Below are 20,772 nucleotides of genomic sequence, written 5' to 3' on the forward strand. Positions count from 1 at the left end.
CGCCACAGCAGCTCTAGCACACTCCTAGCAGATCTCAGGCATCCAGACTCTCATGCACTCATCTGCCTTATCAGGCAGGGGTTTGAGGGTAATGCTCCTGGACTTAGATGTACCCAGTTGTTGCATGTCTCCACGTGCCAAAGTTATTTCCTGGATCCAAGTTTTCCCTGCTTCTGCCCCAGCTCCCTATGTGCACATCCAGATAGCAGCACTTCCCTGCCTCTCAGCAGTGCTTGGAAAGCCAAAGGATTAGAATGGGTTGGACCCTGAAGGACAGGTTCAATGGCACAAATCTAAGTACTTGACCTGAATATAAGTCTGAATTTTCAAAAGGGATAAATTTCAGCTGCTCGCTCCGAGTATGCTGCTGTAAATGGAAAGGGTGTGCCTCGTGATAAATCTGCAGCCACATCAGCCCATTCCTGCACATCAGTCACTGTGTGCAGAGGGAATTTCCCACTGATTATAACCTTGAATATCCCTAGAGGTCAAGTGTTATTTGCTGGAAAGGTTTTGAATAATCATTATGATGAATACATTTGAAAATTATGAAGCTCATCCACAGATAATCTGCAAATGGAAATAAGTATAAAAATAGTCATTGTGAACATTAATTATAAAATAATCATGCCAAAAAGAAAAGCAGACCTACCCCCAAATGCTGGATTGATTATATGTGAATATTATACTTTAAAAGAGTTCTGATCAGTAAGTGTATCTTTTATTTAGCTCTCTTATTTTGTTATGTACTTTGCTCTTATGTCAGCAATATTCTGCAAGAAATTGCATATATATATATATATATATACACACACACATATATATAAAAATAAAAATATATATGTATGCATGAATGTGTATGTCTATATTTTGAAGATGACTACCAGAAAACAGGATAATCATCTAAAATATTGTATCAAAAGTCAACACTTTCAAAATATAAGCAGTGAATTTTGGAGAAATGTTGAACAAGAGCTAAATGCCTGTCTATAGGATAGTGCCTAATGCAGCAAGTACAGTGAAGCTGATCCTGCAAATGGGCACCTTTGGAAACATCTTGAAGATTTCTTGGTTGATATGAAAGATTCCACTCGTGTCCACTTCATATTTCAGTTTAGTTCCCAAGGGAGTATTCTTCTGGGTGGTGAACAGAAAGGAAGGGGCATTGCAACACCTCGACAGAGTAGACCTGTGAAATGAAAAAGAAATAAGGTCGAGGAGCTGATTGCATGGTAGAGGACTTGCAATTGTTGTTACTCCTAACAAGGCATTTTTCACCAAAAAGAAATTTTTTAGCTCTAGGATGGGCAAAATGGTGCTTTGCTGGATTTTCATTCAGAAAACTTCCAATTTGGTGATTTTTTCTTTGACTGGGGAAAACAAACAAACAAAAAAAAAAAGAGTAAATGAGACACCTCTGCTTGTCTCTTCCAGGCTGTGGAATTACATGTGCAAATTCTGCCCTGCTCTAGTCCTCAAAGATAAACTTCCGCCTCCAATATCCTGGCAAAACCACCTTAATGAATTAGTCCCTCTCTACCTTAGAGGTCTTCTACATTTTATAAAGTATATACTCATCACTGGGCAGGAAATGTAGGGGTTAAAGAGTCCCTTTGGGGCTGTGGAAATATGTCAGGGCAGTATTTAAACACAGCAATACCCAAAGACACTTCCCCACTCACCAGACTGCTGTGGGGCACAGCACACTTTGATTACAACAAAAAAAAACCCCAACTTTCAAAGATCTTAGTTTTTCCCTTGGCCTTGCACATGTGTGCATCAGGAAGGTGATGTGGCCCCAACAGATGGGTGCCAGGCAAACTAGTCATGCCTAAAACTCCAAAATCTCAGACAAATGACCAAAATTTTCTTTGTCTCTGGGACAAAACGGAAAAGATTCCAGTGCAAACAAGAACCACATAAAATCCTAAACATGGGATTCAGAGTAAGAGGGGAAAAAACATTGAGCTCTGATCCCTTTAGCCATGTTTCATGTGAAATGTAAATGGGAAAAGCAGCTTTGCAAATATGATTCCCTTTCCCAGCTCCCATCCTTCCCTGAATGCTTTTCTCCTTTTACTGGTGGCACTGAAAGCCCTGACTTCTGCTCACTCTTATTCCAGAGATGGTTTATTTCTCAGTCAATGCATTTGATACCTTTAATGAGAAATACGTGTCATGGTGAATGTACAAGCATGAAGACAAAGTCAAATGGCTCTCAAATAACCCAGATTAAATGCCTTGCCTCTGGGGTGTGTAGCTTTGTATTCTAAGTTGGAGGAATAACCCAGTCTTTTTTATGGGCTTTATTACAAGCACCAGAAAGCAAATAGAGAATTATGCAAACATTTCAGTGATGTCCAATTACTCTCACACACTTGACTCCTGCAGGATGGCACAAAATGATCATCAGATCAAGGCAGCAAATCAGACTGAAAAAGTCAGTGAATAGTGTCTAACAGCAAAAATAATTACAAGCAGATAGTGAAATTGAATTGTTATAGTTCGGATATGAGAAAAACCTCTTCATTGGCTGCTCCTTAAGGAATTGAAAAAGACGTTTTTCTTAAATGTCCAGCTGATTTTCCAGAGGCAAAGTCCTTTGTGTAAATGCTTGATATCTGGAGGAAGAAGAATCTCAAGGAAACTGCTTTCTCTAGTCTCCAGATACAAACTCTATTGTGATTTTTGCCCTTCCTCCCTCTCTGCTGCTTAAGTAGCTGCCATTTAAAATCTGCTGGAGTCTCCCCACTTCACATGATGGCCCACGACTGGCAAAGTTCAAGATCCCACAGCTCAGAGGGTTACATGTTTCAGCTTCTTCCTAAACAACCTCCAAACTCAGAGACCTTGGTTTGCCTTTAAGGGACAGCAGCTTCCCCACACTTTCACGCACTGAGGTCTCTGCCCCATTGAACACAGATGAAACAGACTTTAGACATTTCTTTTCTTTTTAATTACAAGCACTACTGCTGTTCCTGAAACCAGCTGACAAAGATAACGTTACATCTGGGTGGCAGTGAGGGTTCCTGGAGCAGTGATGTATCAGGCAGGCAGGTACAGGCAGTGACAGGAGTCTTTCATCTCTTTTTCCTCTCAGTGACCAGGGTTGAGAGGGGTTCTTTGTTTAATGTTCTAGTGGTGGTGGCCTGAGATTGATGGTCCTCCTGGTGGTCTTTGGATAATCCTTTCTCATTGCTCCCATCTCTGTTCTGGCCTCCAAACCTCAAAGGGCTCCTTCCCATACCTCAAAGTGCTGCTTGCTCTCTGAGCACAATCATTACTCCTCTCACTCCAGCTGTTTTTAAAATAATGAGCTGTAATCCTGAATGACTCCTCTCTTCAAAACAGGCTCTAATAATTGCCTATCTAATAATTTCCAAGAAAAATACAGAAAAAAACCCCAAAAAACCAAGAAACACCAAAAAAAACTTAGGTGTGGAGATCACATTGGAGAAACTGTTATGAGCCTGAGACTAACAATGTTATTTTTAAAGATGTCAATGACTAACTTAGCACATGCATTCTCACATTCTCTCATTAACTCCTGACAGCTATTTCCTGGAATCATGCAAGAGAATTTGGGATAAAGCTGGGGGCCTTATTATAAACAACAGCTATGAATTGTACCAGTGACTTGCAGACTTCAGTCTACAGCACTTACCCTGAAATAGTTTGTTTTCTCAAAACCTATTCAAATCTGGCACTGGAATATATCAATGTATAACGTTCAAAAATTGTTTTGGCTTCAATCCACTGTTGCCTTCACAAGGCCAGTTTCAAAAGTTGTGTATTGAGAGGATCATGGAGGACCTTCAGCAGAGAATTTACATGAGGAAAGACAGAACACTACAGAAACAAATTGAGAGGTCTCTGAAGACCAGAAAAAAATATGCAGATAATCTGTGAGTAATAGCTGAGAAGCCATTTAAAAAAACCCAACAGCCCATGACCAGAGAATGTCATAAACAGGGTCTGACAGTACCTAAAACACCCAGAATAAATCCAGTTTTGAACGTTTTGTAGGCCAAATTTGCAGTATCACCAGTGATATTACCATTCTGAGCCATAGAGTTAGGTTGATGTGCTAGGTGCAGTCATTAAATCTCATCTCTGTCCACACTGCTGCCCAAATAACACCTGGAAGTCTTTCCCACACCAAATTCCTTCCGCTTTCTGGAAGACTGTTGCACATAACAAAAGCATTCTTTCACTATTACTTATGAGTTGTCTTTTTGTTAAGTAGAGGGAAAAGTCCACATTTATTCAAAAGGATGGTACATCATATGTTGTCACGCTTACTCTTGTTATCCATATGGAATTTTGATCTCTCTGCAGGAAGCTAAATTCAAACTAAAGTAAATTTTACTGAGTCTCATTAATGTGAGCCATTCTTACTTGAACAAATTGGCTTCTGTGACATTCATCTCCCATTTGCACATCTGTAGGCTCTTCCATCTGTCAAACAATTCAGTTTGTTTCACCCTAAAATAAAAAAAAGAAAGAAAAAAATAAAAACTAAGTTTATTACAAGGGCTTAATTTCCTAAAAACAGCTGCAGATAGAGTACCATGCAAATTGATGGGGAAAATCAGTTAGTCTAGACAGTACAAAATTTATAACTTTTCTTCCTTTTTCTGCTCAGACATAGCCACTCTAAGCCCTGTGTATCCAAGAATTGATGTTTGGGACTGATTTCTTCACCCTGACAGGCCTTCTCCATTTTTTTCAGGATAAAAACCACAATACTGAGCAAGAAGCATCTACTCTACCAAAATCTGTTGGGATGCAAATGAGTCTCTATCAGCTGAGTTTAGGAGAAAAGCTGCACCCAGCAGAAGGGCCCAGGAGGGGGATATTGGAAAAGGGGATTCATTTTGACAACTAAGACTGTGTTTTGGTGAGGTTAACTTAATCTTTGAGATCCTACAGCACAACATTGTAGGTAAACTTGTTTTGTTAACAATTTCTGAGCTCATGTGTAGGGATAAGAGTCTCTGATGGGAAGCAGAAATGAAAAGCTCTTTACATAAGTGTCTCTACCTCCTGCTCTGCTGATCAATATACCTGTAGTCACATTAAAAAAACCCCACCAAAACCAGCATTCCTATTTCAATAAGGCTGATACAGGATGACTCATTTTTTGTGATATCACCAGTTCCAAGAACTTCCACACTGAAGTTCCCACATATCCTGGCTCGTTTGGACAACAGAGATAATGAAGGCTTTGCAAATATCTAGAGGTAGGAAGCATAGTCTGGATAAGAAATTTGGAAGTCTGTGATTTCTGCTAGATTGATAGGTCTTAATGAGTTCTCTTCAGGCTTGAGGGCTTTTAATGTTTGAATAAAGCAAAAACTTTTAAGATAATTATATATTTAATGTGAGTAGAACCTAGCATTTCCCAGGCTGAGGAATTTAGAGGAAGGAATTAGGTCATATTGTACTTTCTGTAGCCCACCAGAGCACACTAACTTGGAAATTTTCCATTACCATAAGGGCTGTACTTGGGAAACATAGCACATTTGAATCAAGAACATCAGAAGAGACCAGCAGAGTAAAAGAGCTTAATGTCAAATGGCATCTACTGTAGAATTAACTCACGTGCAGCTGAGCAGGACTCCACTACCTTCCTTGGGCCACTGTATAAGATGAAATAAAATGAGGAACTCTCTGTGTCCTCTGATAAGTATGCAAAAACCAAAAAGCAAAAAAGCAATTCAGAACTCCCCATCTTCAGCAGAACACGGGCAGAAGTGTGACATTCTCACCCCTCCTATTTATTTTTAAGCCCTGCGAGTCAGCAAGCCCTGCAAAGTGTGTTTGTTACTCATGTACCCTTCATCCAGTGCAGAAGGCAAGGACATAACCTACATTTTGCTGTGCACAGAGTCAGTGAGGGAGACATGCTCAGATTCATGCAGACCTGGAGCAACAAAGTGTATTTTCTGTAGCCCTGGCTGCTTAATGTTATTCACCTGTGGAGCTGCACTTTGAACTGACATTCCCAGTGCAACTTTTGCAGATTTTGTGCACTGCCTGCAACATTACTGAACCACTGGCCTTAGACATGGGATTAGGCATAATCTAAGCACCTAAAAGTCAGTGAAATGCTGAATATGCAAAAGGACAACACTAAAATGACCTAGCTGTGCACTGTCACACTGGCAAACTCCCTGTTTTCACCCAGTTTCTTTACTGTGGCTTCAGATACACATCTCATTCAACTCATTGGTTCCCTGGCATACTTATTGGACCACAAAACACAGTTTAGAGATATTTTACTGTTTCCCAGTATCACATTTTCTTACCTTTTCACTGAAGGGTTTTGAGTTGCATAACTCTCTGCTGTTTGAAGGTGTCAAAAATACAAAATGGGCTCAGAAAATATCTAAACAAATTAATAGAAAGGTCTATTGTCCACTCTGATTACTCCAGTCTTGACTCCTTCTGCCAGTCCACAAGTTCCCATGCCAGTATTTATTATCAGGAAGGGTTGAGCATTTTCTTCCTTTCTTAGCCTTCACTACTGGCCACTGTTGATGAAAGAGCCTTAAGCTAGACAGACACTTCCATGAATCAGTCTGGCTGTTCTTACTCTTTAATTACTGGAAATATGATATTACAAACACTGTATTTAATTGCCAACAATAATTCTGGGTCTAACCAAAATGCCTCAATGTATGGGAAAAGCTTTCATGTTTTGTAAATGAATCTCAGGTCAAATTCAAACACTGCTTGCACAGGCTGGAGAAGGTTAGGGATCCCTTCTGAGATCTCTCTTGATGTGATCTCTTGAACCTTGGACCTTTTATCAGTGTCATTGCAAAATACCATTCCACCTTGCCTCAGAAGTAGCATTTTTAGCAATCCTTTTATTACTAAATGCTTCTGCTTTTCATCTTTAGTTCATACTTACATAGACAAGACCTTCACCTCAATGATGTCCTGCCTTAATTCCAGGCATTTCGTAGAGTTGTATTCCAAAGGCCCTTCATAAAACTCAAAATACCTGAGGAAGGACAAGAAAACATATCCTAAACAAGGCGTAGGCTAGAATAATTGTCTTGCACATCAACAGAATTTTGCTGAAAGTTGCCATTTGTGGTTTTTCTTAACTCCATGCTGCACTGTCTGGCCCATAGGCAGATTATTCCTTCACAAGAAAGCTGTGAAGAGTTCCCTGCTGGTCCTAGAGGAGTCTCCCAAGCCCAGTCTGTCCATTCCCACAGGATTTCATCTCCCTTAAAGCAACAGCAAGGACCAGCTACCTTTTCCAGCTGTCAGCATTTGGCAGCTGGAACTGAAAGTCAGGGCAAAATCTGATCATTTAAGGAACACTGTTCCCATTTTTTGCATGCCTGGCTGTGCTGGGTTGGAAAAGACAGTACAATAAAAATGCTAGAGGTTGTATTCCACCTGTGGAGACTATTCCATAGCTCCTGAGCAATGAGCTTTTCACTGGGATTTACCCTTTTGGTCTATTTGGAAGGGAATGGAAAGAAGGATTATATTCTGGGAAAAAATTTGAGAACAAAAGGGTCTGAATGCTCTGACACAGCACAAATAACAGTGAAATTCTTGATTAAAAAATAGACATAAATATTTGCTTTATTGGCTAATATTTTTTTACCTTAGTCACTGGACTGAAGGGGAAGAAAAAGACAGTGGTAGCTGTTCGTGCTTAGGGAAAAGAAAAAGCCCAAGCTGTTAAGTGAACTCAGTGAGTCTGTATTGAAAAAAAATATTCAGGATTTAAACCAAGCTCTGCATCAGTTTCATTCCTAATCATTAGAAGTATGTATTAAAACCTAATTCCTAAGATCCACACACACCCATGAAGCACTTGAGGGGACAATGAAAAGCTAAGAGAAGATGACCTGGAGGAACAGGCATTATGAACAAAGCTAGAGGAAGCTCTTTTGATGGATCCTTTAAAACCCTGGAATTCATGAGGCTGTAACTCCCAGAACTCCATTTTTGAATCTTCAATGAGAAATATAAAGATAAGATTTGTGGAAAAGCTTCATTTAAGCCATCACTGGAAATGTAATATTTGAGGTTTGTGTCTTTGCAAAATAATACAAAAAATTCATGATTGATCCATGTGTGACTGGAAAAAGTCCAAGAACCTCCCAAAGCAATTTGCTTTCGACTGAGAATATTTCTGTCCTGTCAAATGCTGCTTTAGAAACTGCTTTTCTTTACCTCTCCATAAGGTTTTCACCACCTCAGCTTTGTCAAACCTCAAACCAAACATTTCTGTCATCCAGTGAGAGGCACAAACCTTGAAACTGAAAGGAGGAAGCCCATGCTTAAAAACGTAGGAGAGGAACAAAAGAATTCCTAATACAGAAGTCAGAAAAATCCAATAGCTCATCTTTTAAAAATATGGCTGCTTGTGAATGTGTTTGTATAGCCTTGACGGCAACAAAAATTAATATTTATAAATTTTGCAGGGGAAATTATGTAGTTAAAGTATTCCAAAATCAATGAGAACTCTATGAAAATACTTCCTCAGCCTGCTGAAGGGAGGCTTAACATGAATCTTCATCTGGGCTCTCACAAAAAGGCTCATATTCTCCTTCCAGTTAAATTATTCACCTGGACATTCAGCATTTACTAAGGAGCAGCTGAAATCCACTGCCCTGGCACATCTCCTGTGTGCTTGTCTTGTTAAGGTGGCCCTGAGCAACTTGTGAATGAGGCTTCAACTGGATTTGGATTAAGAGCCCACCTGCTTGCACCAAAGTCCTGTGTGGATGTACTCCAGGTAACTATCCCAAACTAAACCAAACTCTTTCTTCAGACAGCACCATAGAATTTCTTACTGATCACAGAATTTTCCAGGGCTGAAGGAGTTCCCCTCTGGCTACCAGTACAGACGTTTTATTCCTCTGAAATAATCATTTTTCTGACTGTCTTTTGCAGTATCAATCCTTTTTGTTGGTTCTTTGAGTCAGACAATGCTGGCACCCTGGATGTGCATGTTCTACACAGTAATTAGGGGCAGGTACACACCCCCATATAACACTCAGCATCTTACACACCCTTGCTGCTTCTTAAGGTGTGCAGGACTGAGCAATGCCTATCAGCCTCGCCTGTCACCTAGCACTTCATTTCAGTACCTTGGATGTGCCTCAGGCAGATAAGCAGAGCAAAAATCTAGATTAAAGTTTATTTTTATCTTTCCTGTGCACTTCTGGCTGTGCTGTTAAGTTAGAGAGCAGCAGCTCAGATGTCAAACAGCACATGCTGTCACGTGGAAACACCACAGCACGGGAAAGCTGCCTTCAGCCTGTGGCATTGGAGTCAAAGGATGTCATTTTATGAAATGGAGATGAAATTTCCTGTGTTCCAGCCATTGCCTTTGATCGTTGCCTGTTTACTCAATCCACAAACCAAAAATAGAAATGAAAAAGGATGTGTTACCAAAGCAGCAGAAGGTTAAGGAGGAAAGGATTGGGTCAAAAATAAACCACTTCTGGATCTGAAAGGAAATCAATCCATGAGGCAACACTGCATTTCTATGAGAGCTATGCCATGAGCCTGCAGATTGAGAAAGCACAGGACTGTCCTGCAAGTCTCTAATGCTCACAACAGCTTCAGCTTTCCGCACAGAGCCACTGGGAGCACTGAATTCACCATTTGCTTCCTTGTGGAAGTGCAGAGGGAGGATCCATGGGATGGGCTGGATGACACATCACTGATGAGACACGTGTAGCAAAGGCAGGGGACACCGATGCAGTGTAATTCTGCACAGAGACAGGAGAAGATGCTGCTAGCCATGAGGTCAGTTTGACTGAAGCGAGCTCAGTGATCCCAAGTAAGTGAATAAACACCCTTTGGGCTGTCCTTCCTCAGCCCTGAACCTCACTGGAGGAGACAGCCAGCCCCTAAAACTTCCTCAGTCATAGTGCTATGGATGCTGCTGCACGTTGGCAGCAAGTAATAATGGTGCTACAACAGCATTAGGGATTCTTCAAGACAGTGGCTGGTCAATAGACTCAGGAAAAAGGGTCTCTCTCTTTCTTCCTGGAGTGTTCATGCTATTTACTTGGTTCACAGCGATTCCTCCTGCTACAGACATGGTGGGATATTAGCAAAGGCAGCTCCCTGGAGCACTGGACAACCTCCTCCCACAGAAGTGCTTCACATTGTGTTTTCCTAGAATGCAGCTTTTGCATAACACCAGGTCCTAGCACAAGGGGCATGGGTTCCCTCAGCCTCCAGAGATTTCCTTTAAACCCATGTCCTCATCTTGCAAGGGTCTGGTCCTGCAGGGAGTGTTTGGAGATCAGGCCCCCACACTTTCCCAGAGGAAGCATCCATCTCACCCACTCCCTGGTCTCTGAGAGCTCTTTCTGCCTATTCACTCCCACTCTAAAACATGTAGTTCCCTGTGAATGATACATTTGCCTGTCAGAAAGCTTAATTAGCACAAATGGAAACTGTCCTCCCCATCATCCTCCTCAGTCTGATCTCCAGCTAAGAAACAACGGTGTAGTTCAGTTTATTTTGATTTATATTCCAGATTAGCGACAAGTAACAAACCTGACTATATTGCTTACCCCTTTTGCTACAGAAAAGGTCTATGTTTTGGCTTTACAAGAATGACAGTCAAGTTTTATTATCCATAAAACAAGAGTTGATATGTCACTGCCATAATGTCCTCTCCCTCCATTTTTTCACCTCCCCTGATGAAACATAAATAACTTTTATCCCTGGAAAGGTCACAAGTCTACAGTAAACCAATATGAGAATTCATGATTCTTTACCTTAAGAACACAACTGCAAATGAATTACAACAAACAGCTCAGCTGCATGTAGAATTGTAGTTTCCCAGGGCACTAGGCACTACACACCACTCACTGTTCTGTGTCTGCTCATGTCAATCATATCTTTCAAACCTACAACACTTTTCCAGTATCAAATCCTGTGCCTGAACACCACACAAGCTGCAAGTGCTCAGAGGGGACTTTTTTTTTACAGCCCACTGCACTGAGTGCCCAGAAATTAGATGCAATTCACCCTGTAATTTTCCATTTTTCACTGACTGAAACTTTCTTCTTTTCTAACCTTCACGTCCCCCGTGGCAACCTCACCTCCAGCTGAGCTGCCTACTGAACTCGCTAGTGACAGACACGTTTGGTTTCTCAGTACATCAGCTAACATTTAGGTCTTTGATCATCTGCAGCTGGGCTGCTCCTGCTTTGATCAGAAGTAAGCTTTTCTTGATCACACTACATGAATTAAAAAGCCTGAGACCTCAATCCTGCCTTCAAGTGACGCTTGGGTTGAGACACTGATTTGTCTGATATATTGAACAAAGGTTTTAAAGCATAATTTAGTGAAATGGTCAGGCATCTTTTAAGCAGGTATATTTTCTCAAGCTGCCTTCCCATTCATTCTGCTGGTTCCTGCAGTGCCAGTTCTCAACACTGCAGCGAGGCTGCAGCACTCGAGCAGCAAGAGCATCACAGGAAGGATTCCACCTACCCTGCAGGAAAAACAAAGATCTTTCCAAAAATATACATTATCCAGTGACTAAGAAATGAGAATAAATGAACCAAGCCCTGCAGGCTTCTACTAAATGCTTATTAAGAGTGCTGTCCAATTAGCAGTGCCTGTGCTCATCTGCACAGGCAGATCCATGGCCAACCTCGGGTCGAGATTCACCTTCCTTACTCAGGAACATTCCAAGTGTGCCAGAGCACATTCACCAAAGCACGGGGGACTCACATCATCTGACAAGGCCTTCATGGAATCTTCGGGTCCCTGGATCAAAAATACTGCTGGAGTGGAGGTTATCACAGTTATAGAGGCCCTGGAAAACTCATCCAGAGTAGATCACAGGAGCTGTTGACTTCATCAGAGCCCATTTTGAGAGACAAAATCCCTCTGGCCTTTGCTTCTATTAATGCTTCATGTGACAACATCAAAGCCCATAAGATCTGGTCTAAAGGTTTAAGGGCTTTACATCAATTCAGGGTGTTTTCTCTCTTAATAAAAATATCCTACCACTTTGCGTGGTCTATTCTCCCAAGATATTTTGTCCCATTGGGAAGGGATGATCCCTGTTCAGCAGGTAAAGAAGCTGATGTAGAAGTAGCAAGGGAAGCAAGAACATTTGATGCTCTTGGACTAATTTAAACTTCATCAGGACTGTGGCACAAAAAAAAAAGAAAATCACATTGCTGCTTGTGCTCTTTATGTTATTTGAGAGCCTGAGTTGATGGCGCTTGAAAGGCTGAACTGAGAGAGAAAGAGCTGTGGGCTCAGCAGAGGAGACTGGAGGAGCAGCAGGCTTCTTCTGTCTAAAAGAAGCCAGGCTGATGAAACTATTTGATTGTCTCACCCTTGTGGACAACAAATATTAAAAGAGATGGTTCACATTCCTCCTGTCTACCATGACAATGTCACTGGCAATAACTCATTTAAATCCTGTACCATCTTCATCCCTGATGCTAGTAGATGTATTAGATGTCTAACTGATCATGAACTTTTAGTATGTGTATGTAGGTGGGAGTAAAATATGCCACCATAAGTTGTGTCATGTAAAAAAATTAAAATATAAGCAAGAGAAAATATGTCATATATGTCTGTATACATTGTGTAGTAATAGGTCTTCTGAGTTACTGCATACAATTCTGACATTTCATCTTTGGGGGTCAGAGACACTGGTGAGAGTTATAAAAGGACCTGCAGAAATTATCTGGATTCTAAAAAATCATGCGATGCGTGTGAAGCTTAATCTAAACATATGGTGACTGAGTAAGGAGATACTGCACCAGGAAGCAATTACCAATGGCAGGAAGGTTTTCAATACAGTATAGCAAGGAAAAATAGTATTCAGTGCCTGGAAGCTAAGGATAGAAATGGCATCTTTAGTTCAAGACTGGCTCTCTTGCAAAGAACTAGAGTAATTAAAATTCAGAATCTGGGATTCTTGTACAGGGACTCAAGTTTTCCTGGAGATTCTTGTAGCTGAGGTTAAAAGCAATTGATTCATGAACCCACTGATCATTCACTTAGGATATTTTGATATGTTTGGTTTTACAGAGTTGTAAGTTTTTCTTAGTTTTGATAACAGATGGTGTTAGATAGGTCCATCTATCAAGACAAGGACAGTTTACCAAGATATTGTGCCTGTCTTCCAAGTTAAAAGTTTTGCTTTCAAAAAACCAAAAGTGCTTCCATCGACCAGCCCTAAATTCCTAAGTTTGATTTTCTACAGAGGAGGAGCGGCTTTTGAATTTCTGTCCTTTAAAGGCTGTTCATAGATAGCCCACTGAACATCCCCAGAAAAGTGGGAAGTGCAGATTTTTTCCTTGGAGGTACTCCTTTTCTGGATTCTTTTTTTTACCTAGTCCCATGACTCCACAGGTGTCTTCCACATCTGTGCAGTCAAGATGATGGTTGTGATGCCCTGAGGATATATTTTTCTTCACAACTCCTGGTAAACTGACACTGGCTGCTCACTGCCATTCTGATTATGATCTCCCATCTCCAAGTCTCCACACAGAGGTCGCTCGGAATTGCTTGGCTCTGCTGCTCATTACCTCATTAGCAATGTGAATTGACCAAACATCCACTCCCGCCAATGGCACGTTTTTCTCTTCCAATCTGCCCACTGATTTGGGACACAAGCCTCTCCAGGGTTTCAGCCTAGCACAGCACCACAGCTAAGCTGCAGAACACAGCTCCACTGCAGCAGTCGTGGGTGTAGCAGCAGGAGCTCCAGCAGAATCAGCCCTAAATGGCACAGCAAAGTCCAGGCTGCCTGCTGCTTCTCCCTGGAGACAAGCCCACCTTGCAGTCCATCACCACCACCACCATCCCTGTGCTTCCCAGGTCCTTTCTGAAACAGACTGACACTCATCTCCATTTAGATGTTTTCCCACTGTGTGGATGATTTATTGGAGACTACACTGAATTTGAGTTTCAGGGACATGTTGGTGCTTCTTGTCTTTCACTGTTTTACACCAACACTGTCTCCTGACAAGCAGCAGTGGAGTATGCTGCAGGAATCCCTATTTTCTCAAATTCATTTCAAAACTCTCAGATTTTTAATAAACTCATACTTGAGTGTTTTAATCAAGCCCTTTCCCATTCACTCTTACTGAAATAATCTGCTGATGTTGTTATCCATATGACCACCCACCTAGAAGAATACCAAAACTCATGACAACCCTTATACATCAATGGCATCTCAAAACCCACATTTTAGCTTATTGCAAGCAACAGTTTATTTTTTTCTTATGGTTTTTAGAGTTAGGATTCTTGTATGAGGAACTCAGTAATGTGACTTAAGAAAAATCCTAAGCCCTTATGTTCACTCTTGTACAACATGTATTTCATAAATCAAATTGGTCCTATTTTTTTTTGTAGCCAGTGGGGACAAAGCTTCAGATTTCTCATACTAGAAAATTCAGTGTACAAATTGACAAGACTAAAAGTATAATCTCCTCTCCATCTGAGGCTTCTGTGGTTTCACCACAAAAACTCTACCTTGAATCTTATCTTTAGCTCCAGCAGACTGAAGAGAACACCATAAACCAACTAACATGGCAGATAAGTCACTCTGTCATTAAGGCAGCTTCTTGTCAGTGAAAAATTATTTAAGCATGACGACTCACAGTCCTAGTAAGTTCCAAAATATATTAAAAGGAGAGCAGAAGAATCAGGGCTCTGGGAAGGGGTTCTATATTTGACTTTTCATAACCAGCATTCGATAAAACCCTTTACCTGAATCTCCACAAATATGCTGTAAGGTTTAATGATGCTTAGCACAAAGTAAAATGCAAAAGATAGAAATATGAGTAATGAGTGACACAGAAGAATCAAAAATAAGCCAGTGCAACAACTGGTTGTCATTGCATCTGTGTGGGTAGTCCTCCTCTGGTTGAAATCCCTATGGTTTTGGGGAGCCCCTGTGTTTCACTTTTATTTCCTGCTAGTATTCACAATTTCCTTGCTACCTAGAAGGCCCTCAGCAACATAATCTGACTCTAGATATGAAGGCTCTGGTGCCCAAAAAGGACCAGCAAATTGAGATCTGTCAAGTGTCTGCCCAGAGCAGTATTAGGTGACATAAATGGCATCCACACTCTTGGTTGCACCACATACATGGCATAAGCTTCTGTTTCCAAAGACTGCTTCCACACAGTCTGAAGAACTGTCTAAAGCACTCTGATGAAAACCTGGGTTAGCTGAGTTACCCCAGCACAGCAGAGTTGTCAGAGCAGGGCTCAGTGAGAGAAGTGTGTTGGATTCCAGACCTCAGCCATCAGAGGGCTGGAGCCCCTCTGCTCTGGAGCCAGCCTGGGACACCTGGGGCTCTTCAGCTGCACAAGAGAAGCTCCAGGGAGAGCTCCCAGCCCCTGCCAGGGCCTCAAGGGGCTCCAGGAGAGCTGCAGAGGGGCTGGGGACAAGGCCTGCAGGGACAGGACACAGGGAATGGCTTCCCAGGGCCAGAGGGCAGGGCCAGCTGGGATCTGGGGAAGGAATTGGTGGCTGTGAGGGTGGGGAGGCCCTGGCACAGGGTGCCCAGAGCAGCTGTGGCTGCCCCTGGATCCCTGGCAGTGTCCCAGGCCAGGCTGGACAGGGCTGGGAGCAGCCTGGGACAGTGGAAGGTGTCCCTGCCCATGGCAGGGAGTGGCACTGGATGAACTCTAATAAAGCTCCTTCCCACCCAAACCATTGTGTGATTCCAAGGAGCGACTCAGTGTTTACTGAAATCACATAACACAATAATCTTCATATCTTTCTTGATTGTTTTCATGCAGTGTTTAATCTTTACTTTTCATTGGTTTCCCTAAGGCCACAATTCTCATGAAGTTTGGCTGACTTGGAGTTCTAATGCACTCATTCTTTCAGAGCTCTTTTGCTTTGAAAGTCCTTCATTTTCATCTAAAACTTCACTCCTACAGGATGAGTTGTCAGCATCTCTACACCCTGTATTAAGTTATGTAATTAAAAGACAAAGAGTAGCTCTGGAAATATGTTCAAACTGATACCACACATGCATGAATAAACATGTGTCTCTCTCTATATATAAATGGTACAGGTTAATGGAAATCCTATTCATATCTATTTCAATTAATATCACCAAACCTTTTACAAGAATGTGATGGCACAGCAAACTGCAGACCTACGCAGTGAAAGGTGTTCTCTGTGCTTATGCTGACATACAATTAGTTTTGTGCACTTCAGACATCTCTCTGGAGTCCTGTAAATATATACAAATAAAATCAGTTCTGTGAAATGTAGTCTGCAAGTTTTCCATTCAGTGGAAAGAATTATTCATTAGAGGAAGACTTGTTTTCATTTTATATCAACAGCCCAAAGTTGAGTGTCAGATTAAGACTCTCAGGAGATGTCTGGTGACAACACAGTCAGAAAGGTGATCAAAGGTAGATAGTAAACAATTCTGACACAGCTCTGCAGTAGTCACCACACAGTCTCATCTCCACACTTACACAGTACTTTTTTATTTTCCTATATTCCCAGGTTTCATACAGTAGGCAAAAGGATAAATAATATCTCTAACACACTTAGGTGTGAAATATGTTGCAGGTAGACTTATCCCTGACTGAAAAGCTTTCAGCTCCACTGTCAGTAACATGGAATGTCCTGAGATGGAAGATACCCCCAAGTATCATCCAGTCCAGCTCCTGTCCCTGCACAGTTCCCCCAACAATCCCACCCTGGGCATCCCTGGAAGTGCTGGGACTGTGCCCATTCCCTGGGGAGCCTGTCTAGTGGAGATACAGTCATTGACATAATATATAACACAGGCTTTGAACACACTTTTTTAAAGATTTGATATTATAACTTTTTCTGGTTTATATATAGCTTGTGTAGTTTGTTTGGGGAAAAACCACTTGCACCTTGAACATCTTTGTCTTTGAAAAGGCTGAAGAGATTGAGAGCAGTGGTTATGCCTCTCATGGCTGTGTCTTTTGTATTCATTCCCAGTCATGCAATCAATGATGGTTCAATTGTCTCTGTCAAAGGTGTCTAGGGGAGGAAATCTATATTTGTTTATTTTCTCATGCCTTCAAGATGATGTGTGTCTTTGTGTCACACTGAGTTCTTTTATATGCCAAGTGCCTAAACTGAAGACTTTGTAAATATAGACTGTATATGGAGATACTGAAGAGGCAACAAGAGTAGATAGGTACACACAAACACATATACACATAAACCATTCTTCTCCTGCTCTAAGTGAAAAACTGCAGTAAAGGCTGGCTGTTTTGAAAAGAGCCTTTACAAAACGAACCAGCAAAGCAGCGGGCAGCACTCATACAGGATCACATTACAGCAAGAGCCCGAACAGGAACTGCAGCATTGCTGTGGTTCATTGACAGGATGATTTCTGGCAGGTTAGACTCTGCAACTTCTGCTTGCCTTTGAAGTGCTATCAGCTCCACAGCTGTAGCGGTGTACGGTTACAAAATGATGATATTTAAAATAAAATGCGCAATTTACCCGGAGATTTGTTTATACACTAGTATTAAGTATAAGGTCCTTTTAATTGTTTTTAGTTTTTTTCTTTATTTTACAGTTCTTTCTAAGGTTTCCCTGCTGCTTCTTGAACTTGACGCTACACATAACTCAGGATTTTTAACCCCCATAAATGGTGTTCCAGGAAGAGAGCCAAAATACCCACCCTATGCCCATGCCTGGATTTGTGCAGATGGCCTGGGATAGCTGTGGAGCTCTTTAGGCACAACTGTTGCCAGTTTTCTGTGTCTGCACATGAACCTGCAGACACCTGAGCCCATGTCAAACTAGGAAGTACAAAGAGTGCAGCAGCACATCAGTGCTTCTCATGTTGCAAAATACTGTAAATAAAGGAAATACTCCAGTCTTATCTCGGAAGAACCCTTTTCCCCTGCTAGGCCCTGGAAAGAATTCAAGTTTAACTATATTTTCATGGAATACATGTTTTATTCTAAAGACCACATTCCCCAGTGTACTCTGTGTGCACCAATACTGTCGTGTTGGGATGTTCTCTGCTGAAGTCCCACTCTCTCATACTGCCACAGCTTGACACACAGCAGTGGCAGGGAAATAGGGGAGGCCAGGACATATAAGCCACCCTCCTGCAGACTTTTCTGGATGCTTATGGCATATTCCAAGATGTCCCCAAGGCTTGCAAGGGGGAAAACATCACAGTGCTTGGCCATCGTTGACATTTTCTGTACTGTGGGGAGAAGTGCAAAGCAGCCAAAGCACACTGGAAATCTCATTTTTCATACAGCCTGTGCTCACATTTGGGGAGAGCATACAAGGAGAGAGAGAGAGAGATCTCCACAGTCATTCCCTCGGGTGTTGGTACCTGGTGCCTGTGTCACTGCCACTCTTCACTGCTCCGTCATCCGTGAAATTAAAGGTGCCGGTCCAATTTGCCAATTCCTCTCCATTCTGCCAGCTAAACTGCAGCCCTCTAGCAAGAAAACGAGGAAGTTGATATTTGATATCATTCATTAGGTCAAGTCTATCAGCATGAGTTCTCATGTCCTATTTCTTAACATACAAATGTGACTATGACATATCAAAAACAATTAAAAGATACCAAGGACAACCAGATATCACCTTACTAGGGTAAGTACTTAGTTTTTGCTTCCCATAGACCCTGGAAGTTGTTGGATGAAAACAGTGCCAGACTCCTCATACAAATTTGGAGGTCCATAATTATCTGTGCTTATAAACAATACACATGTATGAGGAGGTGGAAATTTCATTCTCCAAAACACAAGGGGAGAAAGCTGGAGACATGGGAAACCACAGGGCCAAAAAAGTAAAAGCTCCAAACATCAGTTTTACATCCACAGTAGTTGCTAAATATGGTGGGCAGTGGGTCCTTCCGCTGATTTGTTGGCTCTGCTAGCAAAGGATGTGTCATTTGATGACATCTCTAAAGTCACAATATAGTGCTTCTTTTACCTGTTTGGAAACAGGGCATTATATTAAGCCAATACATAAACACAACCATCACAAGTCCCTGTTTTCCAAACTTCCACAGATTTCTTCCGACCCCCATGATACCTGCAGTCTTCTGGAAACTACACCAAGCAGGGTAGAAATTTAAAAATGCTGGGGAAATATTTGACAACACAAGTCAAAACCCTTCCCTTATCTCAGAAGCCAACCAAAAAGGATCTTGCAGATTGTTATTTTTAAACTTCTCCTTTTTAACCCAATTTCATTATTTCAGAAGCCTGGCAAGCTGAGTTGCGAACATTTGGTGCTGCCAATACTGAAGGTTAACTTCCCAATTGGGCTGTGTGGGGACAGCCAGGATGCAACCTGCCAGCTTTCTCAGAAGAAAAGGGCATCCAGGACCCCAATAGTCTTGCTGGTCAGCAGGATTATAATAAGGGCTGGTGAATCTCTCTGGCCACATCCATCCTCTGGTCTAACTGGCAGCAATTATTATCTCAGGGAATTAAGAAGGAGAAACACGGGGTGCTAAAATATGCCCAGGGGAAACTCGTGAGGTTTAACCACACCAAGGGCTGGAGCTGCACCTGGGTCAGGACAAGCCCCGGGGTCAATCCAGGCTGGGGATGAGCAGAGGGAGAAGGAGGGAGAAGCCCTGGGAGAAGGAGCTGGGGGTGCTGTGGGTGAGAGCTGGAGCCGCCCCAGCCTGAACCCCCCGTGCCCTGGGCTGATCCCCAGCGTGGGCAGCGGGGCAGGGGGATTCTGCCCCTGTGCCCCTGTGCCCAGGTGAGAGCCCACCTGCAGAGCTGCCCCAGCCCTGCCTCCAACAGCACAAGGACGTGGAGCTGCTGCAGCCAGTCCAGAGGAGGCCACGGAGATGCTGCCAGGGCTGGAGCCCCTCTGCTCTGGAGCCAGCCTGGGACACCTGGGGCTCTTCAGCTGCACAAGAGAAGCTCCAGGGAGAGCTCCCAGCCCCTGCCAGGGCCTCAAGGGGCTCCAGGAGAGCTGCAGAGGGGCTGGGGACAAGGCCTGCAGGGACAGGACACAGGGAATGGCTTCCCAGGGCCAGAGGGCAGGGCCAGCTGGGATCTGGGGAAGGAATTGGTGGCTGTGAGGGTGGGGAGGCCCTGGCACAGGGTGCCCAGAGCAGCTGTGGCTGCCCCTGGATCCCTGGCAGTGTCCCAGGCCAGGCTGGATGGGACTTGGATCAAGGTGGGATAGTGGAAGGTGTCCCTGCCCAGGGCAGAGGTGGGACTGGATAAAGTTGAAGTTTCCTTCCCACCCAAACCACTCTGTGATTCTATGATTCATACCAAAGTGTGTACACATTATGCTATAATGGCCATAGGGTAATGCCGTGCTCTGAGTTATCAGATAGTCCCATAACTTATGTGTTTCTCTGGCAGTTTTTAATCAGCTGACCTGTGTAAGGTACAGTGTATGAGTGAAATACTGGTGTGAAGAAAGCATAAGAAAATCACTCAGGCACCTTCACTTTGAAGCTTGTTGAAATAAATACTTGTGGTTATCTCCCATATACTACAATCTAACACATTTTTTGCCACACTGTAACTGGTATACAAACATGGTTTCTTCAAATATATATCTTTGTAAAAGACATTTAAGTATATGGCTTTAAAATATCTTTTAATTGCTAAAGGCATCACTGAATGATACATAGGGAGTGAGGGTAGAAGTGTGGGAAAACCAAGCTGGAATTGTACTTTTTAATTGGATTTATATTCTCTGTTTGGGACTTAGATACTTGCTCACGCACTGCAACAGAGAGCATTAATCCAGATAAATGGCTGGTGTTGGTGT

The 20,772-nt window shown here is 42.4% G+C and overlaps 1 protein-coding gene across 1 annotated transcript in view; it reads right to left on the reverse strand.

The window, feature by feature from the left end:
* Nucleotides 1-20,772, reverse strand: part of ST8SIA5 (ST8 alpha-N-acetyl-neuraminide alpha-2,8-sialyltransferase 5) — a 46,609-nt gene that overhangs the window by 12,052 nt on the left and 13,785 nt on the right. Inside the window, exons 2-5 of the mRNA XM_066338553.1 lie at nt 18,347-18,454; nt 6,920-7,012; nt 4,399-4,485; nt 1,045-1,189 (exon numbers count right to left, since the gene is read on the reverse strand). Of these exons, the coding sequence (XP_066194650.1) occupies nt 1,045-1,189; nt 4,399-4,485; nt 6,920-7,012; nt 18,347-18,454 (433 nt within the window). The remainder of the gene's footprint in view (nt 1-1,044; nt 1,190-4,398; nt 4,486-6,919; nt 7,013-18,346; nt 18,455-20,772) is intronic.

Source organism: Sylvia atricapilla, chromosome Z, assembly GCF_009819655.1.
Source record: "Sylvia atricapilla isolate bSylAtr1 chromosome Z, bSylAtr1.pri, whole genome shotgun sequence".
NCBI lineage: Eukaryota > Metazoa > Chordata > Aves > Passeriformes > Sylviidae > Sylvia > Sylvia atricapilla.